Below are 19,544 nucleotides of genomic sequence, written 5' to 3' on the forward strand. Positions count from 1 at the left end.
CAATTCTTGGTTGTTTATATTCAAATTAGCTGATGCTTTTGTGTGAAACAATTGGTATGCAAACATAGCTGAGTGGAAATTTAACGATCATACATTTACATCACACATTTGTTTTCAACAAAACAGGATAGGTTGATTGTCAACACTAAATTGGCCCTAGTGTGTGAATGTGAGTGTGAATGTTGTCTATCGGTGTTGGCCCTGTGATGAGGTGGCGACTTGTCCAGGGTGTACCCCGCCTTCCGCCCGAATGCAGCTGAGATAGGCTCCAGCACCCCCCGTGATCCCAAAAGGGACAAGCGGTAGAAAATGGATGGATGGAAAACAGGATATTTTACGTTCTTGGTGTCGGACCACACTGCAGTTTCCCACGTGTCTCAAGTATTGCACACACTTGACTCTTACACGACAAACTCACAACAGGCAGTTTTCACTTAATGAGACCTCATGTGACTAAACACGCACAAAAGCGTCAAATGAAGCGTAATAAGGTCAGAGGTGAGGGTGTTCAGACAAAGGGCCACATTCATAGCCTCATTGACTGTGGATTGAGACAATTGTTTAAATCTGTATCCTAATTAACTCAAACCACTTGATGCATTAGCTTCATTCATTCCAGATGAGAGATTGGAACTGCCGCACGCTCTCATTGAGTGGGCAATAAAACAGACTCGCGCCTGGACGTCCAGATCTTTTTATCATTGGCAGCACTCCCTCATCCTGACAGTCACAAGATAACAGCTGCTGCTTTTGTCGCCGCCGCCGCCTCGTCATACGACACAGTACAGCCCCGTGCAACCAAATAAATAGATGTAGGAAGTGGTTGGTATTTTGAAAGCACATCAGACCGTGATGGAGGATGTTGCTCTGTGCACTTGCCTCTCTCGCTGTGTTCCGACGTGCGCTCTGATTTAATTAAATTTGGGGACCTGTCCCAATAGAGAATGGTGCAATATAAACCAAACCTTTGTCATCTATTATTATGTTTTTGTAGTTTATTAATAGCTGAGGAGATGTTTGTGCTTACTGGTTACTGGCAGTTTTCCTCAGCTGCTTGACCTTCTTCAAAACACTGTTGATGTTGTACACTGCAAGTTATTTGCCACTTGCCAAGATTTAAAATTACATTTCTTGAAATGTCCCTAGTTTTAAGAGCTTTTTACTTATTTTTAGTCATTGACTTTACATCATAATCCTAATTTTAGCAATAATTAATTGTTGTCTGTTCTAGTTTACAAAATGTTACAATTGATTAAGTAATTATTCAAAAAAGATGTTTTGGTTTTCCCCACAATCTTATTTAAAGATTCTGCAACATACCGAGGATGCTTAAGTTAAAGAGGAACTTTTTTTGTAATTTTGCCTTATCGTTCTTAATCATTATGAAAGACGTGACGACGGGTGTTTTTTTTTTTTATGCATTCTAAATGTTAAATAAACATAAATAAAAGTCAGCTTACAGCGGAGCGAATGGGAGGTGCTCTATTCCGCCCATAAAATATGATACATAACCATTCAAAAAACGCCAACAATAAGACATTTACATTTTGTGATTTGAATATTAACCAAGTATTACTAATATTGTTATAATAAACGCTAACACACACAAACTATTTATGGCAGCGACGTGATCACATCCGTGTGTCACTGTGTTTACATCACCGAGTGGTCTGCTGGTTCCTTGCTTCCTTGCTCCCTGTGAATTTATTGTAGATCATAAATCATGCCTCTAACCTGAAAAGTAGATGGTTGAGAATATAATCCGTCACGACACTTTGACAGCCATTTTGGACCTGGAACTGGCGAGAAGGACACAAAAAGCACTTGTCCCAGACTTTTAATCAAATTTATTGAATATTTAGAATGCATTAAAAAAAATCCATCTGTCATGTCTTTCATAATAATTGTGAATGATAGGCAAAATAAAATACTGTTCCTCTTTAAGATTGCAAGTTGAATAATTCTTGTTTTCAGAATAAAATACTTATTTCTATCTTAAAAGTCCTGCTAATTTCAAGATATACAAATCTTAATTTAGGATGTATTAAGTAAAATTAACTATCCGCATGGACAGATAATTGCTGTAGTTTTTAGTATTTTTAATCCCAAAATCTAGTTTTTTATCTTATAGTCAGCTCAGTTTTGTAGTGGGTTTGAACCTGCTTGATATCTACTTAAAAACTGTACTCATGAGATGAAGTTAAATAAACCCATTACAAATAATGTAGATGAAAACCGTTGGTAGCTTGATTGGACTGAGAGTGTGATAGTGATAAAAGAAGGGCTTCCTTAAAGCAAGTTGATGTTTGCCTCTGACCACTAACCTACCTGTGTGAATCAAGCTTGCCACAAATATTTTTGACACTGGGTTTGGCTTTTATTCACTTAATGTGAGCGGTGTTGGGCAACTTGGGGGTGCCGGTATCTTGCTTGTAGCTGATGCTGAGTATAAATCTTTTTTTTCTACCCTGGCCAAGTTAAAATTTCTTCCATTTTTTTTATTACCATGATTATTGCATTAAAACAAATCTGATAGTGTATGGTGTGCTGTATGGTGATTGAAAGGGGCTAATTAGTGATTGGTAAATGACGCACTCACTGAATGTATTGACACCGCACTTATACAGTTTTGGTGTTTTGTAATGGTGTCCTCTGCTGGATTAAAAAAGTCCCTACATTTTCATCAGTTCCACTGTTTAGAATCAATGATGGCAATGAAAACCAAACGCGGCGCGCCACCCCTCAAACTTCTTTCAGTTGGAGCTGCCACTCGTGAGCAGAAAGAAGCCCTTTGTGATAAATACGCTAGTACAGTCAAATGACACAGCAGGTGTATATTTCTTTCGAGGCATTGAGGGAAACCGTATCACTCCTTGTGTATGATTCAGTGTTTGACACATCACTTGTGCTAACGTTTTATTTTGGAAAATGTGTATCCCTTAATTGGTATTTCATTAAAGTTAAGCACTTAACTCTCCTGCTCCTCTGCACGCTGCGCTGAAGATAAGGGGCACAACTTCTACTCCAGCGACTCAGACTTTGACGACGAGGAACCCAAGAAATTCCAAATCCAGATCAGACCGGTAGTCAACAGCAACCGCAGCAACGTTGCAGCCAGCGAGAAGGAGCTGAAAGCCACCGTGGGGACTCTCACGCTGCCGCCTAACAGAGGGGTACGTCAAACAATTGGTGGCTTTTCATGATTATTGTGTATTTGCTTAAAGATCGCAGGACTAAAAATTGCATCCAAATTAGTCTTCACAGAGACATTGCAAAATGATAGCCCATAATTAGTTTCGGTCTTTAAACTTTTATCTTCATTTCATTCTTTTAGGTGACAGTAAAGCGGCATCTCTCCAGTAAGCTATTTAATAATTTTAGACCGCTTGCGGAGTAAAAAGTGCAGGACGCGGCACTGCAATATTGGTACTGAATGTTTGTTTTGGCAGGAAACTCTAGTACATCCGGACGGACAGAAGACGGTGAAGGCACCTCCCTTAAAGGTGAATCTCATTTTTCTAAACTATTTCTATATCTGTTGCTAGCTTACTCCCTGTGTACTAATTCATCAGAAATATATGGTATATTATTTGAATTGTAGACAAAGTAGGGTCCTATATTCTACCCTTTATGGCTGTCTTTAATGGGAAAGGCATGAACCAACTTAGTAAATTGGTTAAAGCCATCACTTCATCACAAACGCTTTAATGAAGCAGCAGTGTAAAAGTTGAGTTTGTGCAGCCAGCTGGCTCACCTTGCATGGACCACTCTCTAATAACCACAGCCGCCTTCTGTCCTCACTCCAAAATATGTTCCCTTAGTGATGGGTTTGCTCGCTGCCAACAGCTTTGGCTGCACTTTGCAATTTCATCAAGCTGCGGCACTCCTGTAGCGGAGAGTCACTCAGATCTTGAGGTGAGGAAATGAATGATGACAAAAAATTACTGCAGAAGTTGTGGTTGGAGCTAGGGCTGCACGATTAATCCACATCGAATCGACATTGAGGTGTTAAGTGAGATAAATAACTGCCAGAGGTTGTTTTTCGTTTTTTCTTCGCTGTCACTGGCATTTGAGTGACAGACATGTTTGCCAATCAGAATCGTTGAGACTTGCGTTCATTCGTCTCTTGCTTCATACAGGGAGAAATACATCTCACTGCATCACTCTCTGCGCCTAAGCGCATTTATTTAACAGTAGAATTTACTGAACGCAGTGAGCCCTCTTTACAGTCATCCAGCTAACTTTACACAACAGGAAGCACAGACAGAGAGCCTCGCGACCCGCCAGTGAGAAGTTCCGTGAAGTAACAAAAATTAGGATGACAAAAATATGATTACAAGGCCAAATCAGATCATCGTTGACTTCAGGAAGCACCAGTCTAGCCACGCTCCACTCTTCATCAACGGCACAGCGGTGGAGATAGTAAGCAGCAGCAAGTTCCTGGGGGTGCAGATAACTGACAATATAACCTGGTCCCTACACAACAGAGCTCTTGTAAAAAGAGCTCAGCAGCGCATGCACTTTTTGCGTCGGATGAAAAGAGCACAGCTCCCTTCCCCCCATTCTCACCACATTCTATAGAGGCACTATAGAGAGCCTGCTGACCAACAGCATCTCTGTCTGGACTGGAGCCTGCAATGCCTCAGACTGGAAGTCTCTCAAGAGAGTGGTGAGGACGGCGGAAAAGATCATCAGGACTCCTTCCTCCTATCCAGGAGATCGCAAAAAGCCGCTGCCTGACCAGGGCTCAGAAAATCTGCAAAGACTCCTCCCACCCCCACTAAGGACTGTTTTCACTGCTGGACTCTAGAAAGAGGTTCCACAGCCTCCGAAGCAGAACCTCCAGGTTCTGTAACAGCTTCTTCCCTCAGGCCGTAAGACTTTTGAACGCATCATAATTAAATTATCCCCTCAACTCCCCCCAAAGTGGATTAACTCACTGGAATAAAAAAGACAATATAACATACATCCATAAACGTGGACGCTTGTGAAAAAGTGCAATATATTTATCTGTACAGTAATCTATTTATTTATTTATTTATATATATTTATTTATTTTATATATTATTTATATATATTTTTTTGTTTATATATGCACCTTATTGCTTTTTTATCCTGCACTACCATGAGCTTATGTAACAAAATTTCGCTCTTATTTGTGCTGTAAAGTTCAAATTTGAATGACAATAAAAAGGAAGTCTTAAGTCTAAGTCTAAATGTCCCTTTTGTGGGAATATTTCAGCTTTAAATCGGATGAGAAATATGAGCCCATTAACATGGATGAACGAGCGAGAGTGGCGTGATCAGTGATGGCAACAAAAAAAGACAACCCGACCTAGTTTTTCCAAATGGGAAAAAATGCACTTTAAGATGTTCAATATTTTTAATAAGCAAAATTTTTGCTTACTCGTTATTTTCCCAGTTTTTTGCATTTTTATGTATAGAATATAAAAATCGCAAATCGATTCGTAATCACCAAATTTCAGAGACAAAAATCGAAATTAGGTTTTTTCTCAAAATAGTGCAACCCGAGTTGGAGCTAAGTGACACCTTGCTATTGTTGGTGTTTCTGTATTTCTAAGATCAAAGCTTCTTTTTTTTTTAATCTCTCTGCCTTCATTGGCATCCTGTCAGTGCTCTGATAACATTGTGATATAGTGTTCTTAAGGAAAGTGTGTCTGTTCATAGATGGAGACCAGGGGGGTTTACGCAGGTCCACTTCCAGCCCTGATCACAGCAGGTGAGATACTCTATCCCTCTTATCTTGTCTGACAAGTGTGTTGGTAGAGCACAGGTGTGTTTGTGGTATGGCCAATGACTGTGAAACTTGAGTCAACCCTTAAAGGGAACCTATGATGATTTTTAAGATACATTTAAAACACTTTCTTGGTATCCAGATTATATGTATAGGATATGCTTTGGTGTAAATTTTGCATGAATTTTGCTTCACAGTCACACTTTTGACCTACTTTCTGCATATATCTGCAAGATGTTCATTTGTGGAGGCGTTACCAGATTGCAAATAAGACCACACCCCACCTTCTCCAAAAGTATCTAAATGTATCTTTTGAGAATGTGCACTGTTTAAATCTATATTTGAGTACGAACGTCACAACTATTTTGTTCCCAGACATGGCTTAAAAAAAGCTTCATATACATGTAGATTCAACCGGTCACAACATTAGGTACACCTGCACACTCAGACCAATACAGAGCTGCATAAAAAATGCAAATCATGTCTCTCACTTGTGTAGTAGAAGTTTGTGACCTATAAACTGAAAAGTTGGTCAACTATGACATTCAACTTGTACCCAAAGATGGTGTGAAATACCTTTTTTTTTTCGCCTGCGTGAGGTTTATGATTAATTATTCATCTAAATGGGAAGATACGAGCATCCCATAAGTTGGCATCCCGATGAGAGCAGGCATTGTACAGTAAGTGATTATTTTATTATGTTCGTAGTTTTATTTGTTGTTTAGCACTTAGCAATAATGCTACTTTCAAGATCTGCTTATCACTCAGCTTCTAAAACTTGCAGTTCATCCTCCTTATGTTCAGGCTCAAAAATATAAGGTTCTGCATCATCATTTGTCTCAAAGTAGTTTTGTCGGTTCTCATTAAGTCTGCTGTGATTAGTGGTTGTTGTTGTTTATGTCGGAGTAAATAGCAAACGTTGTGATGCATCTATGAAATTAATGTGCCTCCGTATGCTTAAAATCTGTAAAACGTGTAAATATTACATGTTAATATAAATGTGCCTGTTACTACATTACATATATACTTACAGCATGTATATAAAACATTGTTAGAGGTTTTTGGATGTTTTTAGAACGCTATTTAGGCAGAATAGAGCAAATCCCATCAGCTCCGTTGATAACTGACTTTTGCTAGAGTTTATTTACAAATGAGAAGAACATTTAAAAAAAGATAACCATATGTGTTCTTTGCTCACAGTAGGGATTGTGAAATATTGACAACATTCCCAAAAAAGTGCAATTCCCCTTTTAATGTTGTGGTCTTTTTCCGTCGGAGTACTGCTGCCAATCCAATTTTCCACTGATCCATCTTGACATGACATTTTTGGGTAAAATGTAGTAAAGACAAACACGGAAGTATTTATTTGTATTGAATTTTGAATAAATAACACAGGCGCCAGCTATGTCAATCTCACAGCTTGAAGCTGAGGTTAACTTATACTTAATGTCCAAATTACATTTGTACAGTTATGACACAACGTAGCCAAAAAGACTGGATAAAAAAACAGCAACCAGAAGCATCAGAAACTGCGCGTAAGTTCACTGCCAAAAGCATGAACCTTATGCCTTGACGCCTTGCCATTTTTTAACACGACTATCCAGCAAGGTCAGAAAAGACAAAAGTAGGTCACCTTTAAGATTGCTCTCCTTTGAATGTAAAACACAGCCACACATTATAGTTTAAGATTGTTGCACCTCAGTGCACCTTGTGAGTGCTACGGAGGTGCACTGTTTGCAGCAACCAGACCCAATTTTCTGTATATTTTCTCCTTCTTGTGTCTTGAACCACTGTGAACTGCTGACTGTGCTCTTCATCAGGTTGAGTTCTACAGCATTCGGTACAGACAGTCTCTTTGGACCTCCGCTCGAGGCAGCCTTCAAATCCAAAAGTTTTGGTGGTCGGGAACAACTCCAAGAACAACGTTCTTTTGGTGCCTCTGAATGTAACTATTACAAATTATTTAGGGCCCTATTCTCCAATGTGCTTAAGTAGAAAAAGATTGGCGATTGCATGGATTTTGGCTGCACAGCATTCTTCTTCTCAACTTAAGTCTATCACTGCGTGCCTTCATTCACAATGTGGACTCTGGGTGGAGCATCAGCATACTTGCCAACCTTGAGACCTCCGATACCGGGAGATGGGGGGTGGGGCGTGGTCGGTGGTGGGGCGGGGGGTGTGGTTAATAGGGGATTAGTATATTTACAGCTAGAATTCACCAACTCAAGTATTTATATATATATATGTATATGAAATACTTGACTTTCAGTGAATTCTACCTATATATATATATATATATATATATATATATACCGTAATTTCCGGACTATAAGCCGCACCTGACTATAAGCCGCACCAGCTAAATTTAGGGAAAAATACAGATTGCTCCATATATAAGCCGCACCCGACTATAAGCCGCAGGGTTTTGATGTGTAATTACCATAGTATATAGGGGTTCCTGCTACCACGGAGGGGATTGTCGGGACAGAGATGACTGTTTGGGAAAGCAAAGCGTCCCATTTATTAACTATAAATCTTTCAATCAAACTTTCACATCTTTGACATGGCGAACAGCATTCGTGCAGAGTACAAATAATACAACGGTGCAAAGTAATACAAAGTGCTCGCCTGTACGTTATCAAAATAACCAGCCTACCGGTATATGAAAAGTCAGTCTTTAATCATTGTGTCATCGTCTTCCTCCTGCGTACTAAAACCACCGAAATCCTCTTCGTCGGTGTCGGAGAAGAACAGGCCGTATATAAGCCGCACCGTTGTATAAGCCGCAGGGACCAGAACGAGGGGAAAAAGTAGCGGCTTATAGTCCGGAAATTACGGTATATATATATATATATATATTTATTTTATTATACATATAAATAAAATAAATACTTGAATTTCAATGTTCCGGAGGCTATCCAGTAGATGGCAGTATTGTCCTGTTTAACTTCTCCGTTCATGACTGAGTATATCATTTCAGCCACCGTGTTCAATGGAGAAGTCTGTTCTACAAAATGTACAGGCAACATAATTACATACCCCTTCCCCTTCGAACTGTCCTGGATGAACTGAAATTCTTGTTTGCATTCGTTTTGGAACTTGCGAGCGTATTTGTTCATCTTGCTCGTCGACGGCGTCGCCATGTCTGTAACTTCCTCGTTATTCTGCTTCGTCTCCTTGTTGTGTGCGCAGTTGTACACTCTACTCTCTAAAAGCCGTAGATGTTATGACGTCATTGGCCAGGCAAGCTGTTTATATTGTGGGAAAGCGGACGTGAGAACAGGCTGTCCCCACTCAGGTCCGCTGCTGCATTGAGCTGGAGGGGGCGTGGCCTCCAGCGCCGGCTGAATACCGGGAGTTTGTCGGGAGAAAATTTCTGCTGGGAGGTTATCGGGAGAGGCGCTGAATACCGGGAGTCTCCCGGTAAAACCGGGAGGGTAGGCAAGTATGAGCATCAGTGAAATGTGGGGGTTACCTGTTAAGTCTGACCCTGCACAAATTCTCCCATCGACCTCAGTACTTTCACTCCTACGCGCTTCTGAAGCTGCAATTTGTCAAGTGGCGTCAGAAGGTAGAACACCATTTTGCACTTGAAGTTTTGATGCAATGTACGCCACACATAATAAAACAATAAAAGAAACTTCCAGAAAGCTATCAAATGTATTCTGGTCGCTTCAATTGGAGACACCTGGAAACCTCCATTGAGATGTGTAAAAAAGGACTATAATGCTAGCCTGAAATAACTAATAAAAACCAAAATGCACATCATTTACCTCGCTTTGTTCTCTGCGTAAGTGGAAGAGAAGAAGGGTGTGACCACGGCATAACACGCACACACAGACAGCTGTCAATGCAAGCCACTCTGACATGTCGCGACTTCACAAACGGTTGTATTACACAGTCAATTTAAATGTATTTATATAGCTATTAATCACAAGAGTCTCAAAGGGCTTCACAAATTTACAGTGACATCCCCTGATTTAAACTAACAAGGAAGGAAAAACTCAATAAACCCCAGCTCAGGAAAAAGAAGAAACATTGAAAGGGGAGCGCAGATGTAGAGCCCCCTTCTCAAGGGTAATCGGCTGCAATTGAACTCCTAACATCACACATACCATTAAGGTGGCTACTACGGGTGTAAAAAAAAAATCGAGCTTCGAATGAATAGCGGTTTTTATTTGTAACTATTTTTAATCATATTGTTGATGTAGATGCCCATATTGGATGTACAGATTTACTTTAGAAAAGAGAAGTGAGATACTTCTATTGTTGCCTTATTTGTATTTGACTTTATAAACAGTTTAGGTAGAATAAAAAAATAAAAAATGTTTTCTTTTAAGTAATATAGACATTTACCAGTGTGGTTTCATAGAACTGCCACCCAATGTTATTAAAAAGTGATTGATTTTGAGTCAAAAATTGTTTGAATCAAGAATCGATTCTTTATCGAATCTTTACCCCCAAGAATCGAATCAAATCGATTCACAGCCCTATTTGCTAAATAAATAACAGGCGAAACAAGTTTCATCTACTATGCACATCCAGCCAGGAAGAAGAAGCTGTTGTAGTGTGCATACACACACTACATCACCATGAAAAAACAAATACAGCTTCTAGCCCAGCCTGGATGGATACGGTCTTTTCAAATTGAAAGTGTTATCATTTTCATAGATTACAATTACATTCACAAGTGTTTTGAAAATTGATTTGGGTGTGTGAAAATGATTTTCACACACCCAAAAAAGGACATTATGGCAAATCCGCCTCATTAGTAATGAGACCTCCTTCATTTACGACTCATGCTCTTGCCTCACTTACGTGTGGTGGGCATGTATGGAGACTGGATGGAAGAATACGAATGAGAGACATGCGCGTAAAGAAAAACTGAAGCGTAAACGAGAGAATAGGGCCGTAGTGAATTAATTTGAATACTCTTGTCTATTTCACAGCTGACCTTTTTTTGCATTAGATGCGGCTTTTTCATCAGACTCTTCCTCACCCGACAACATCGAGGACTCTGGTCTTGACTCGCCTTCCCTTCAGCCACTTGGCCCCTCTCCTGAGCCAGTTGGCTGGGCAGCATGGCCTCCTGTCTCTCAGAGTAAAGAACAGACCCCAGCACGAGAGCGACCTACAGATCCTTTCCTCTCAGTCTTCCGGGAACCCTCCCCTGCTCAAAGTCCTCATCTACAGGACGACCCTGTGAGCGCCTGGTCCGTTGGCCCATCACGGTTCTCTCGTCTTCCCTCAGATATGGACTCTTCCACCATGTGCTTCCCAGCTTTCCCGCAGTCCTTCCCCTCATCGGAGATGGACACAGCAATGTGGAACTGCAGACACATCCCTGAGGATCCTTTCTTTGCTGCTTTTGACAAGAATGTCACACAGGAGTCCTTTAAGGTGGCGGACGCTTGGCCACGTCCGCCTCCACGCCCAGCCCAGGAGAGGAGGAGTTCTGAGGTGCGAGGAGATCCGTTCTCCATTTCTGTCACAGACAAAACGCTTCCGCCGCCTTCTTCTTCCTTCACCTCCTCGAATCGTAAAAACAGAGACAGGAAACGAGACCGAAGTCTACCGCCACCTTTTTCTTCTGATGACCCATTTGCGATCACCATGATTGGCAGCCCCACTCACCAGTCATCAATGTCTTCCACAGCTGGAATAGTCCCACCTCATAGCAATGGTAGCAGCACCAACAGCAATAGGCCCGGGTTTAATGCCACTCCAGGTCTTTTATCCCAATCTCAGCCGAAGAAGGAGCTGGTACACTGGAACTCTGTTCACAACCCGTTTAGCGAGGGTGCCTCTGGAAAGTTGAGCAGCTCTAAATCAACTGAAGGAGAAGCAGGGAAGGGCGATGCAGCAGAAGAGAGGAGAAAATCTCGTTCTTCAGGGAGCGAGCCCCGCCGAAATGCTCCTCCCCTCACAAGACATTCTGGTCCGCAGGAAGACCTTTGCTTCTCCACAGACAAAGACCAAGATTGTCTCGACCTTAACACTTCGCTGCCTTGCAGTATCGTCGCTCACAAAGGTATGAATTCCTTTAGTCGAAATGTACATTAGATGGGTCTATACAATAGATTACTTACAACTATCATCATACGAATAACAAACATTTCTCTGTGACTTTATCATGATTGTTTGCCTAAAAAAGGAACGACAACAACAGAAACATGTCTTCCTCAGGGTCCAAACACACCTTCAGAAAGGATGCCGATAACGTAATCACAGCTGCTCTTTCCAGAGCAACAAAGACCAAACGGAGCTCAGGACGTCTTAGCGGTACTGACCGAGTGAGTATATTGTTACTAGAAAAATACAGTATTTGTGCGTGTCTATGAATGTTCTCATTCATCTAGGTCAGGGGTGCTCAATACGTCGATCGCGATCTACCAGTCGATCGCAAAGGTAGTATTGGTAGATCTCATTACATTTAAAAAAAAAAAAGTGCATTACATTAAAAAAAAAAATTTGACGCCAGCCTATCATCCATCCCGTATTTTGATTGATAAACAGGGCAGCCAGTCAGATGACATCTGCGTTTTTCTGACACTTAGGTCACTGCGCAAGCGCAAACAACGGCACTCAGTGCAGCAAAACTAACAAGCTTGTCAGCGAGTTACCGCCAATTTTCAGCCCTCAGTTTTTTCTCTTAAGGGTATAAAAATGAGTGGGGGGGCTGGACCAAGTAAGAAGACAACAACTTATCACTTTCATACGGAATGGGAGGAGGACTTTTTTTTCACGATGACATTTTCGAAGTGCGTTTGCCTGGTTACGCCAAATTTCTTCCCCCCTACAAAAACCTTCCCCTACTTCCGGGGTCACGTTTCCTCTTACGTCATCCCATAGCTTGTGTTTGTAAATTTATTTTTTATAATATAGCGTTAACAAAACGTCTGTATTAATCGGACAAATTAACTTTAGGATATTCCTGACTGAATGCACATTTGACTCGTGGACATATGCGAAAATGAATAACAGTGTACAATAAGTTAATTCATTATCAATCAACATTATCAAACTTTATTCAAACTAAATGTATTCGTTAAATTCATTTTTTTTTACTTCTCTGTGTAAGTGAACTCAATTAAAATTACATTTATGTGAACTTAAATTTTTTTTAGTTTCATTCGTTGGGGAGGAAGGTTTTTGTAGGGGGGAAGAAATTTGGCGTGACAGCCTCATCTGCCAGTCTGCCATCGCAATACCAAAGAAGGGAAATGTGGAGCGGCATTTCTGGAACTTACTCACAGAGGTAAAGTACCCCAACATCAGGAAATGTGCTACCTCCTTGACTGCATTATTCGGCTCCACTTATTTATGTGAGTCAGCCTTTTCCCACATGAAGATCATTAAGTCCAAGTACCGTTCCACCATGACTGATGAACATTTTGAAGTGTGCTTGAGGCTGGCTGTCAGCAGCTACTGTCCGGACTATGCATCCCTGGCTGATTCAATTCAGTGCAAGTCATCAGAGTAAAGTCGGGTAATGACAAAAAATTTACATAGTTAATTGTGTTGTGTTGTGCAATATTGGCTCATGCGGTTATGCATGTACATCAACATACATTGTAGATATAAAGAATCCTCAATATATTTAAAAATAAATATATGTTTTGCATTTTTGTAGTAGGTACATCATTTTGACTTGATCATTTTATAAGTAGCTCGAATGCTGAAAAAGTGTGAGCACCCCTGATTCTTGTATTATAATTAAACACCTTTAATTTATTAACAATATTAACTATATGTGTTAAACATGCTTGCATTATCATTAAACAAATTTAACATGTTAACAAAAACATATATTTCATAAATAAGTAAATATAAATTATATATATGAATGAGGTAGATCCCCACGACTTGATCAATTGAAAAGTAGCTTGCCTGCAGAAAACGTGAGCACCCTTGATCTAGGTCATTGTCATCTCAGGGCTTTCAATCGATCGCAACTGGACTGTTTGGTTTGTCTTAGAAGACGTTTTGCCTCTCATCCGAGTAGGTTTCATCAGTTGGTGCTCATAGACTTAATTTGGTCACATCTAACTAGACTAGATCAGTATTTGTGCATTTGCCTGTCATTTGGTCCTTTCTTACTGCGTGTAATGTAAAGAATGCATACATTCACCAGCCACAACTTAAAGAGGTACTGCACTTTTTGGGAATTTTGTCTTATCGTTCACAATCCTAATGAGAGACAAGAACATACAAGTTTGATTTTTTTGCATTCTAATCGGCAAAAATTGTCTCATTCTTGGTGACTAGTAATGCAGCTAATGGGAGCAATGTATTCTGCCGCTAAACTTTAAAATTCATCCAAAAACCACCAACAATACTTAATTTACGTTCTGTAACCTGTATAATAACCAAGCTATAGGGACATTGTTACTGTAAGAGCAAACACAGAGGAACTCTTTTTCTAGGGTAGTAATACATCGTCTTGGGACAGCATGCTAAGGCATTATGTCATAGTCATATGTAAGTGTCTCTATTTGAACAATATCAAGATGCTTTAATTTCTAGCAGAATTAGGACATGTTATAATAAATATTATAAATATGAAAAAGTGTAGACAAGATATGTTAAAAAATATATATTTTAAGGAAGTAAGTTCTTACAAGTATAGTCTATAGTCATATAGTCTTTCCAAACAATAATGAAAAGACAAATATATTGTGCGTGTACACTCAACAAAAATATGGTTGTTATTGTAGTATTAGATGGATGACATTTCATTGTGATGCTGTACCTATGTTGTATCGGTACTAGTAGTACCATTTATACAATACTAAAGTGCTGTCTTGTTCCCCCATCACAGTCCCGGTCGCTGTGCTCGTCGCCTCTGCCTGAGCCCAGCCCCTCCCTCACCTCTTCCTCCTCATCCTCTTCTAGCCCAAGCGAGTGGGGGCCCCAAGCCAGAAACAATGAATGGGGGGGGCAGAACCGCGCCCCCAGCCCTGCCAGGGTGGGGCAAGCCTCACCGCTCCCCTACCCTTCCCAGGACCACCCACCAAGGCAGTGTAAGAAAGAATTAAAGCTCAGCTCAGCTGCTGATTTCATTTAGCTTCTAAAAGGATTTACCAAGATGGCAGCGCCAAAACTTTCTTAGGCTTGATCTTATTACACTATTAAGGAAATACATCAGCCCGAAACTACTCACTTGTGTGTCCTTGCAAGCACAAGAACAGTCACACAAACACTTCAGTGATTCTCAAACTGTGGTACGCACGCTCCATCTAGTGGTAAGCCAATGAATCACTTAATTAGAACGAAGTTTGAGTTATTTATTATATTCTAACACAGTGTTACTGATCAAACTGTGTGTAATGTTACTGTGGCCAAAAAGATGTATTATACTTGTTAAATAAGTCCTCTGCCTTGTTTTTAATGAATACTTAGGCCTACTATGCTACTGTATTTTAATGTTTGCCATTATGGTGTTTTCTGAGGTGGTACTTGGTGACAAACGTTTGGGAACCAAACATTTGTCACCAATATTATTCATTGAATTTCCTTTAAACATACTTCATGTTTGAATCTGTTTCTTTGCAAAGTGCACCTCTCACGAGGACCCAGTCCCATTTCCCTCAGCACCCAGGAGTCGTGGCCTGTGGCAGCAGCCATCACCGAGTACATCAATGCTTATTTCAAGGGTGGACAAAACAATCGGTCAGCATGACGCTATTGTCTGTGAAAATGGCGCACATCTTACATTCTCTCTGCTGCCAATAAAAAGCAGTTTGTCTTTTTTTTTTTCTTTTCTTCAGCTGTCTTGTGAAAATCACAGGCGACCTGACAATGTCATTCCCAGCAGGCATCACTCGCATTTTCACAGCCAATGCCAACGTTCCTGTGCTCAGTTTTCGACTGGTCAACATCTCCAGGATAGATCACTTCCTGCCTAACCAGAAGCTTCTTTTCAGGTCAGTAAGTTCAGTGTTTCCCATAAATAAAATGCATTTATATCAATGTATAATATATTAGGTGCTACCTGCTCATAAACACATTATAATGGGACTGTCTGTGAATGTAGCTTGTCGTTATACTGCCATGCAATAGGTGCCATCGTAACTGTTTTTTAACACACCTCATATGAACCTAGTCTGCCAGAGAAAAAGAAGACATAGCAGGAGGGGTCCGTGTTTCCAACTTAACTATATGTGGCTATATTTAGCAAGTATTCAGACTTAAGATTGTATTTTTCAAAAAAGCAACTTTTTCTTGTCCTATTGGATGATTTTGAAGCCTAAGATATTGCTCTTCTCAACGAGCAGCGTGCCGCCCTCAGCTAAAATTAAAAATGGGTAAGGATGGGTGTTGAATTTCGTCTGTACTAGCAATTACTGAATCACGTTAAATCAAACGGTACCATATTTCAAAGCAATTTTTGCACATGTCACATCCGAATGCAGAATCTGCACCGACTTAAACATTGAGCGGGCAAACCGGCGTATGTGTAGCGGACTGCCTCTAGGTAATGTTGCAAATTTCCATGCTAACAAAGCAAGCATGCATGATAGAAAACACTCAAAAATTAAGATGCACGTTACAGCTGCTGTGTAATATATACAATACTTAAATTGTGCACAGTGGCCCATTTAACTTAATGGTAAAGACTACTTCCTGGCGGCAACACACTTGGGACTAACTGAAATAAATGCACACGTGTAAATGAGAATCAGAATTGTAAGAAAACAAGATATAACAGCTGGACACCATTTTCAGCTGAGTGGTAAAATGTTACTTTTTTTTATTAAACAAAGGAACTTTTGTTATTTCATGAACACATACAAAAGTACAAACAATTGTTACTATTGAGTACCAATATATTTATTATCAAGTACCTCACATTGGTACCGTAAAAATTCAAATGTGACAGTTACCCATCAAAAATACAAAAATAGGTGATGTATTTCTGAACATATTTGTTTTGCTATTCTTGTTTTTTGCTCACTTTTTGTCTCTCCCGCAACTTCCATAAAAATGGCATGCACATGCGTCATGGCCAATTATGCATATTGCATGCAATTGCAATCCTTTTTTTTATTTATTTTTTTATTTTTATTTTTTTTTACTAACCCTGATGCCTTGTGTCACATCATGCCGCTCAATGTAAACCGTCTGCACACAGTGACCCGTCTCAAAGCGACCCGGACGCCCGGGACTTCTGGTTCAACATGCAGGCCCTGCAGCTCTTCCTGCAGCGGGAAGCTGAACTCAACCCCCAGGCTTCCTACTACAATGTTGGACTACTCAAGTATCAGGTCAGCATCAAACACTCTTTGTGCTGCTTTAACGTAACGGCTGCTAACTAATGTAAACAATTAGCTTTAGCACTTATGCTGTTCAGGCTCACTGGAATGCCGGATGCTGCCCACCTGTATAATCATCTGGATCTCATTTCAACAAATAATGTACCGTGTGTGCAGGTGTCCTCTCAGGACCCTGCCAGGGCCCCTCTTCTGTTGTCAGCCGAGTGCCAGCGAAGTGGCACGGTGACCAGGGTGTCTCTGGACTACCACTGCTGTCCTGTGACGGCGCCTTCCACTCAGCTCACCGCCGTCCAAGTGCTGCTGCAGCTGGACCACACTGTGGCCGACCTGCAGTGCCAACCGCCCGCTTCCTGGTGAGCAATTGCGACTGCAATTGAGAGATGAGAAGAACCGTGTGTGTGTCATTGAGAGGGTTAGTGTCTCACACACACATAGGTCACTGAGGTGTGTAATAACAACAGAAACACACTGAGGAGGTGATGCTTTACCGTAGATCTGTTGCTTAACACAAATGAAATAATTTGAATGCAGAGACAATACACACCTACTAAAATATTTGTCTTTGTTAGTATTGCAATTAATCAATGGCTTTAGAGCAGGTGAAAGACCAACGTTTGTTGTAAAATAGTTAGTGATTGGGCAAATGGTACAGAAGCATCAGAACGTTATGAAACGCAAATAGTAATACTGTGTGATGTAGAGGTGGGACCCTTTGGGCACCTCACGATTCTATTAGGATTCAGGGGCCACGATTCAATTATAAATTTATTATTCACACATCTTTGATTGTATAATACTTTAATATTGTTAATATATTGTAATGCAATGATTCTCAAACTGACCCATCTAGTGGTACGCCAAAGAAGTCTGTTAATCTAGTGGTACGCCAAAGAAGTCTGTTAATTTGTACAGTGTATGGCAGGGCTATTCAATTTCATAATGAAGAGGGCAGCAGTTTCAAGAGCTTAAGTTCTCAGGGGCATCAAAATTTGGATGTTAGTTTAGAAATTGCCTCAACAGGTTATATTCCTTTGAGACTACTGTATTTTTCGGAGTATAAGTCGCTCCGGAGTATAAGTCGCACCGGCCGAAAATGCATAATAAAGAAGGAAAATATATATATAAGTCTTATTTTGGGGGGAAATTTATTTGATAAAACCCAACACCAAGAATATACATTTGAAAGGCAATTTAAAATAAATAAAGAATAGTGAACAACAGGCTGAATGACGCATAAATAACCAACCGAGAACATGCCCGGTATGTTAACGTAACAAATTATGGTAAGAGTCATTCAAATAACTATAACATCTAGAACATGCTATACGTTTACCAAACAATCTGTCACTCTTAATCACTAAATCCCATGAAATCTTATACGTCTAGTCTCTTACGTGAATGAGCTAAATATTATTATTTGATATTTTACGGTAATGTGTTAATAATTTCACACATAAGTCGCTCCTGAGTAAACTATGAAAAAAACTGCGACTAATAGTCCGAAAAATATGGTACGTTTACTTATTTCCAAAGTAACCACATCCGCTTTCACACTGCACTGTCAATAAATGCATTATTCTGCCCTCTCTAAAAATAAAAACACTTGTTTATGTTAACTATTCATTTTATTTGCAGGTCAAATGTAGTGACTTTAGATGGCGCCATTACTAAACACCAACAATGTATCAGTGCAGTGTCAATACATCCAGTGAGTGTGCCTCACACATTCACCCATCACTTATATGCAGAATAATGCCTGGACTCGGACAATATATGAATGTAATAATTCAATAACTGTAGCCACGGGGCATCCATTGCAGCCGGGCACACATCTGCGGCCCCCTCCCAAGGTTTCTTCTTTTTCCCATTTTGGGCTTTTGAAATGTTTTCCTTGTGTGTGGGGGGAGTTCAGATCAGGGGTTGTCGTTGTGGTTTTGAAGCCCTTTGAGGCACTTGTGATTAAGGGCTATACAAATTAACTTTGATTGATTCATTGAAGCGCCATCACTCTTTTCGCTGCTTGTCATTTAATCCATCGTTCCCCCTGACTGTTATTAATAATAATTGCCACTTTGCACCGAAATAGATAATAATAATTATTGCTGTTAAACGATATTTAAAAAAAAAATTTGATAATCACACTTACATTTTGATTAACGAGGATTGATAGCAGCAAAAGTTTGGGATATTTAAATTACATTTTAAGAAAGATGCTGATATTTTGACGCAAATGCAGTTTTATTGTCAGAATGCTGTACTTTACCGTATTTTTCAGACCATAAGGCGCACTGGATTATAAGGCGAATTGTCGATGAGCGGCTCTAGTCGGGTCCATTTTCATACCAAAAAAGGTGCATTAAAGAGACCATATTATGATTTTATTTCTACATTTAAAAAATGTCTTTGTTGTCTACATAACATGTAATGGTGGTTCTTTTGTCAAAATGTTGCAGATTGTTTTACAGACAGTTTTCAAGTCGCTTTCTGACTCTCTTTTGGATGCGCCATTTTGT

General features: G+C 40.1%; 1 protein-coding gene across 2 annotated transcripts in view; it reads left to right on the top strand.

The window, feature by feature from the left end:
• Positions 1 to 19,544, top strand: part of LOC133635287 (F-BAR domain only protein 1-like) — a 108,962-nt gene that overhangs the window by 80,372 nt on the left and 9,046 nt on the right. For both annotated transcript variants that reach the window (XM_062028327.1, XM_062028328.1), the window contains 12 exons: positions 2,992 to 3,173; positions 3,335 to 3,359; positions 3,450 to 3,503; positions 5,689 to 5,740; positions 7,576 to 7,700; positions 10,725 to 11,786; positions 11,942 to 12,048; positions 14,577 to 14,778; positions 15,313 to 15,427; positions 15,526 to 15,681; positions 16,890 to 17,022; positions 17,188 to 17,384. In XM_062028327.1, the coding sequence (XP_061884311.1) occupies positions 2,992 to 3,173; positions 3,335 to 3,359; positions 3,450 to 3,503; positions 5,689 to 5,740; positions 7,576 to 7,700; positions 10,725 to 11,786; positions 11,942 to 12,048; positions 14,577 to 14,778; positions 15,313 to 15,427; positions 15,526 to 15,681; positions 16,890 to 17,022; positions 17,188 to 17,384 (2,410 nt within the window). The remainder of the gene's footprint in view (positions 1 to 2,991; positions 3,174 to 3,334; positions 3,360 to 3,449; positions 3,504 to 5,688; positions 5,741 to 7,575; positions 7,701 to 10,724; positions 11,787 to 11,941; positions 12,049 to 14,576; positions 14,779 to 15,312; positions 15,428 to 15,525; positions 15,682 to 16,889; positions 17,023 to 17,187; positions 17,385 to 19,544) is intronic.

Source organism: Entelurus aequoreus, linkage group LG19, assembly GCF_033978785.1.
Source record: "Entelurus aequoreus isolate RoL-2023_Sb linkage group LG19, RoL_Eaeq_v1.1, whole genome shotgun sequence".
NCBI lineage: Eukaryota > Metazoa > Chordata > Actinopteri > Syngnathiformes > Syngnathidae > Entelurus > Entelurus aequoreus.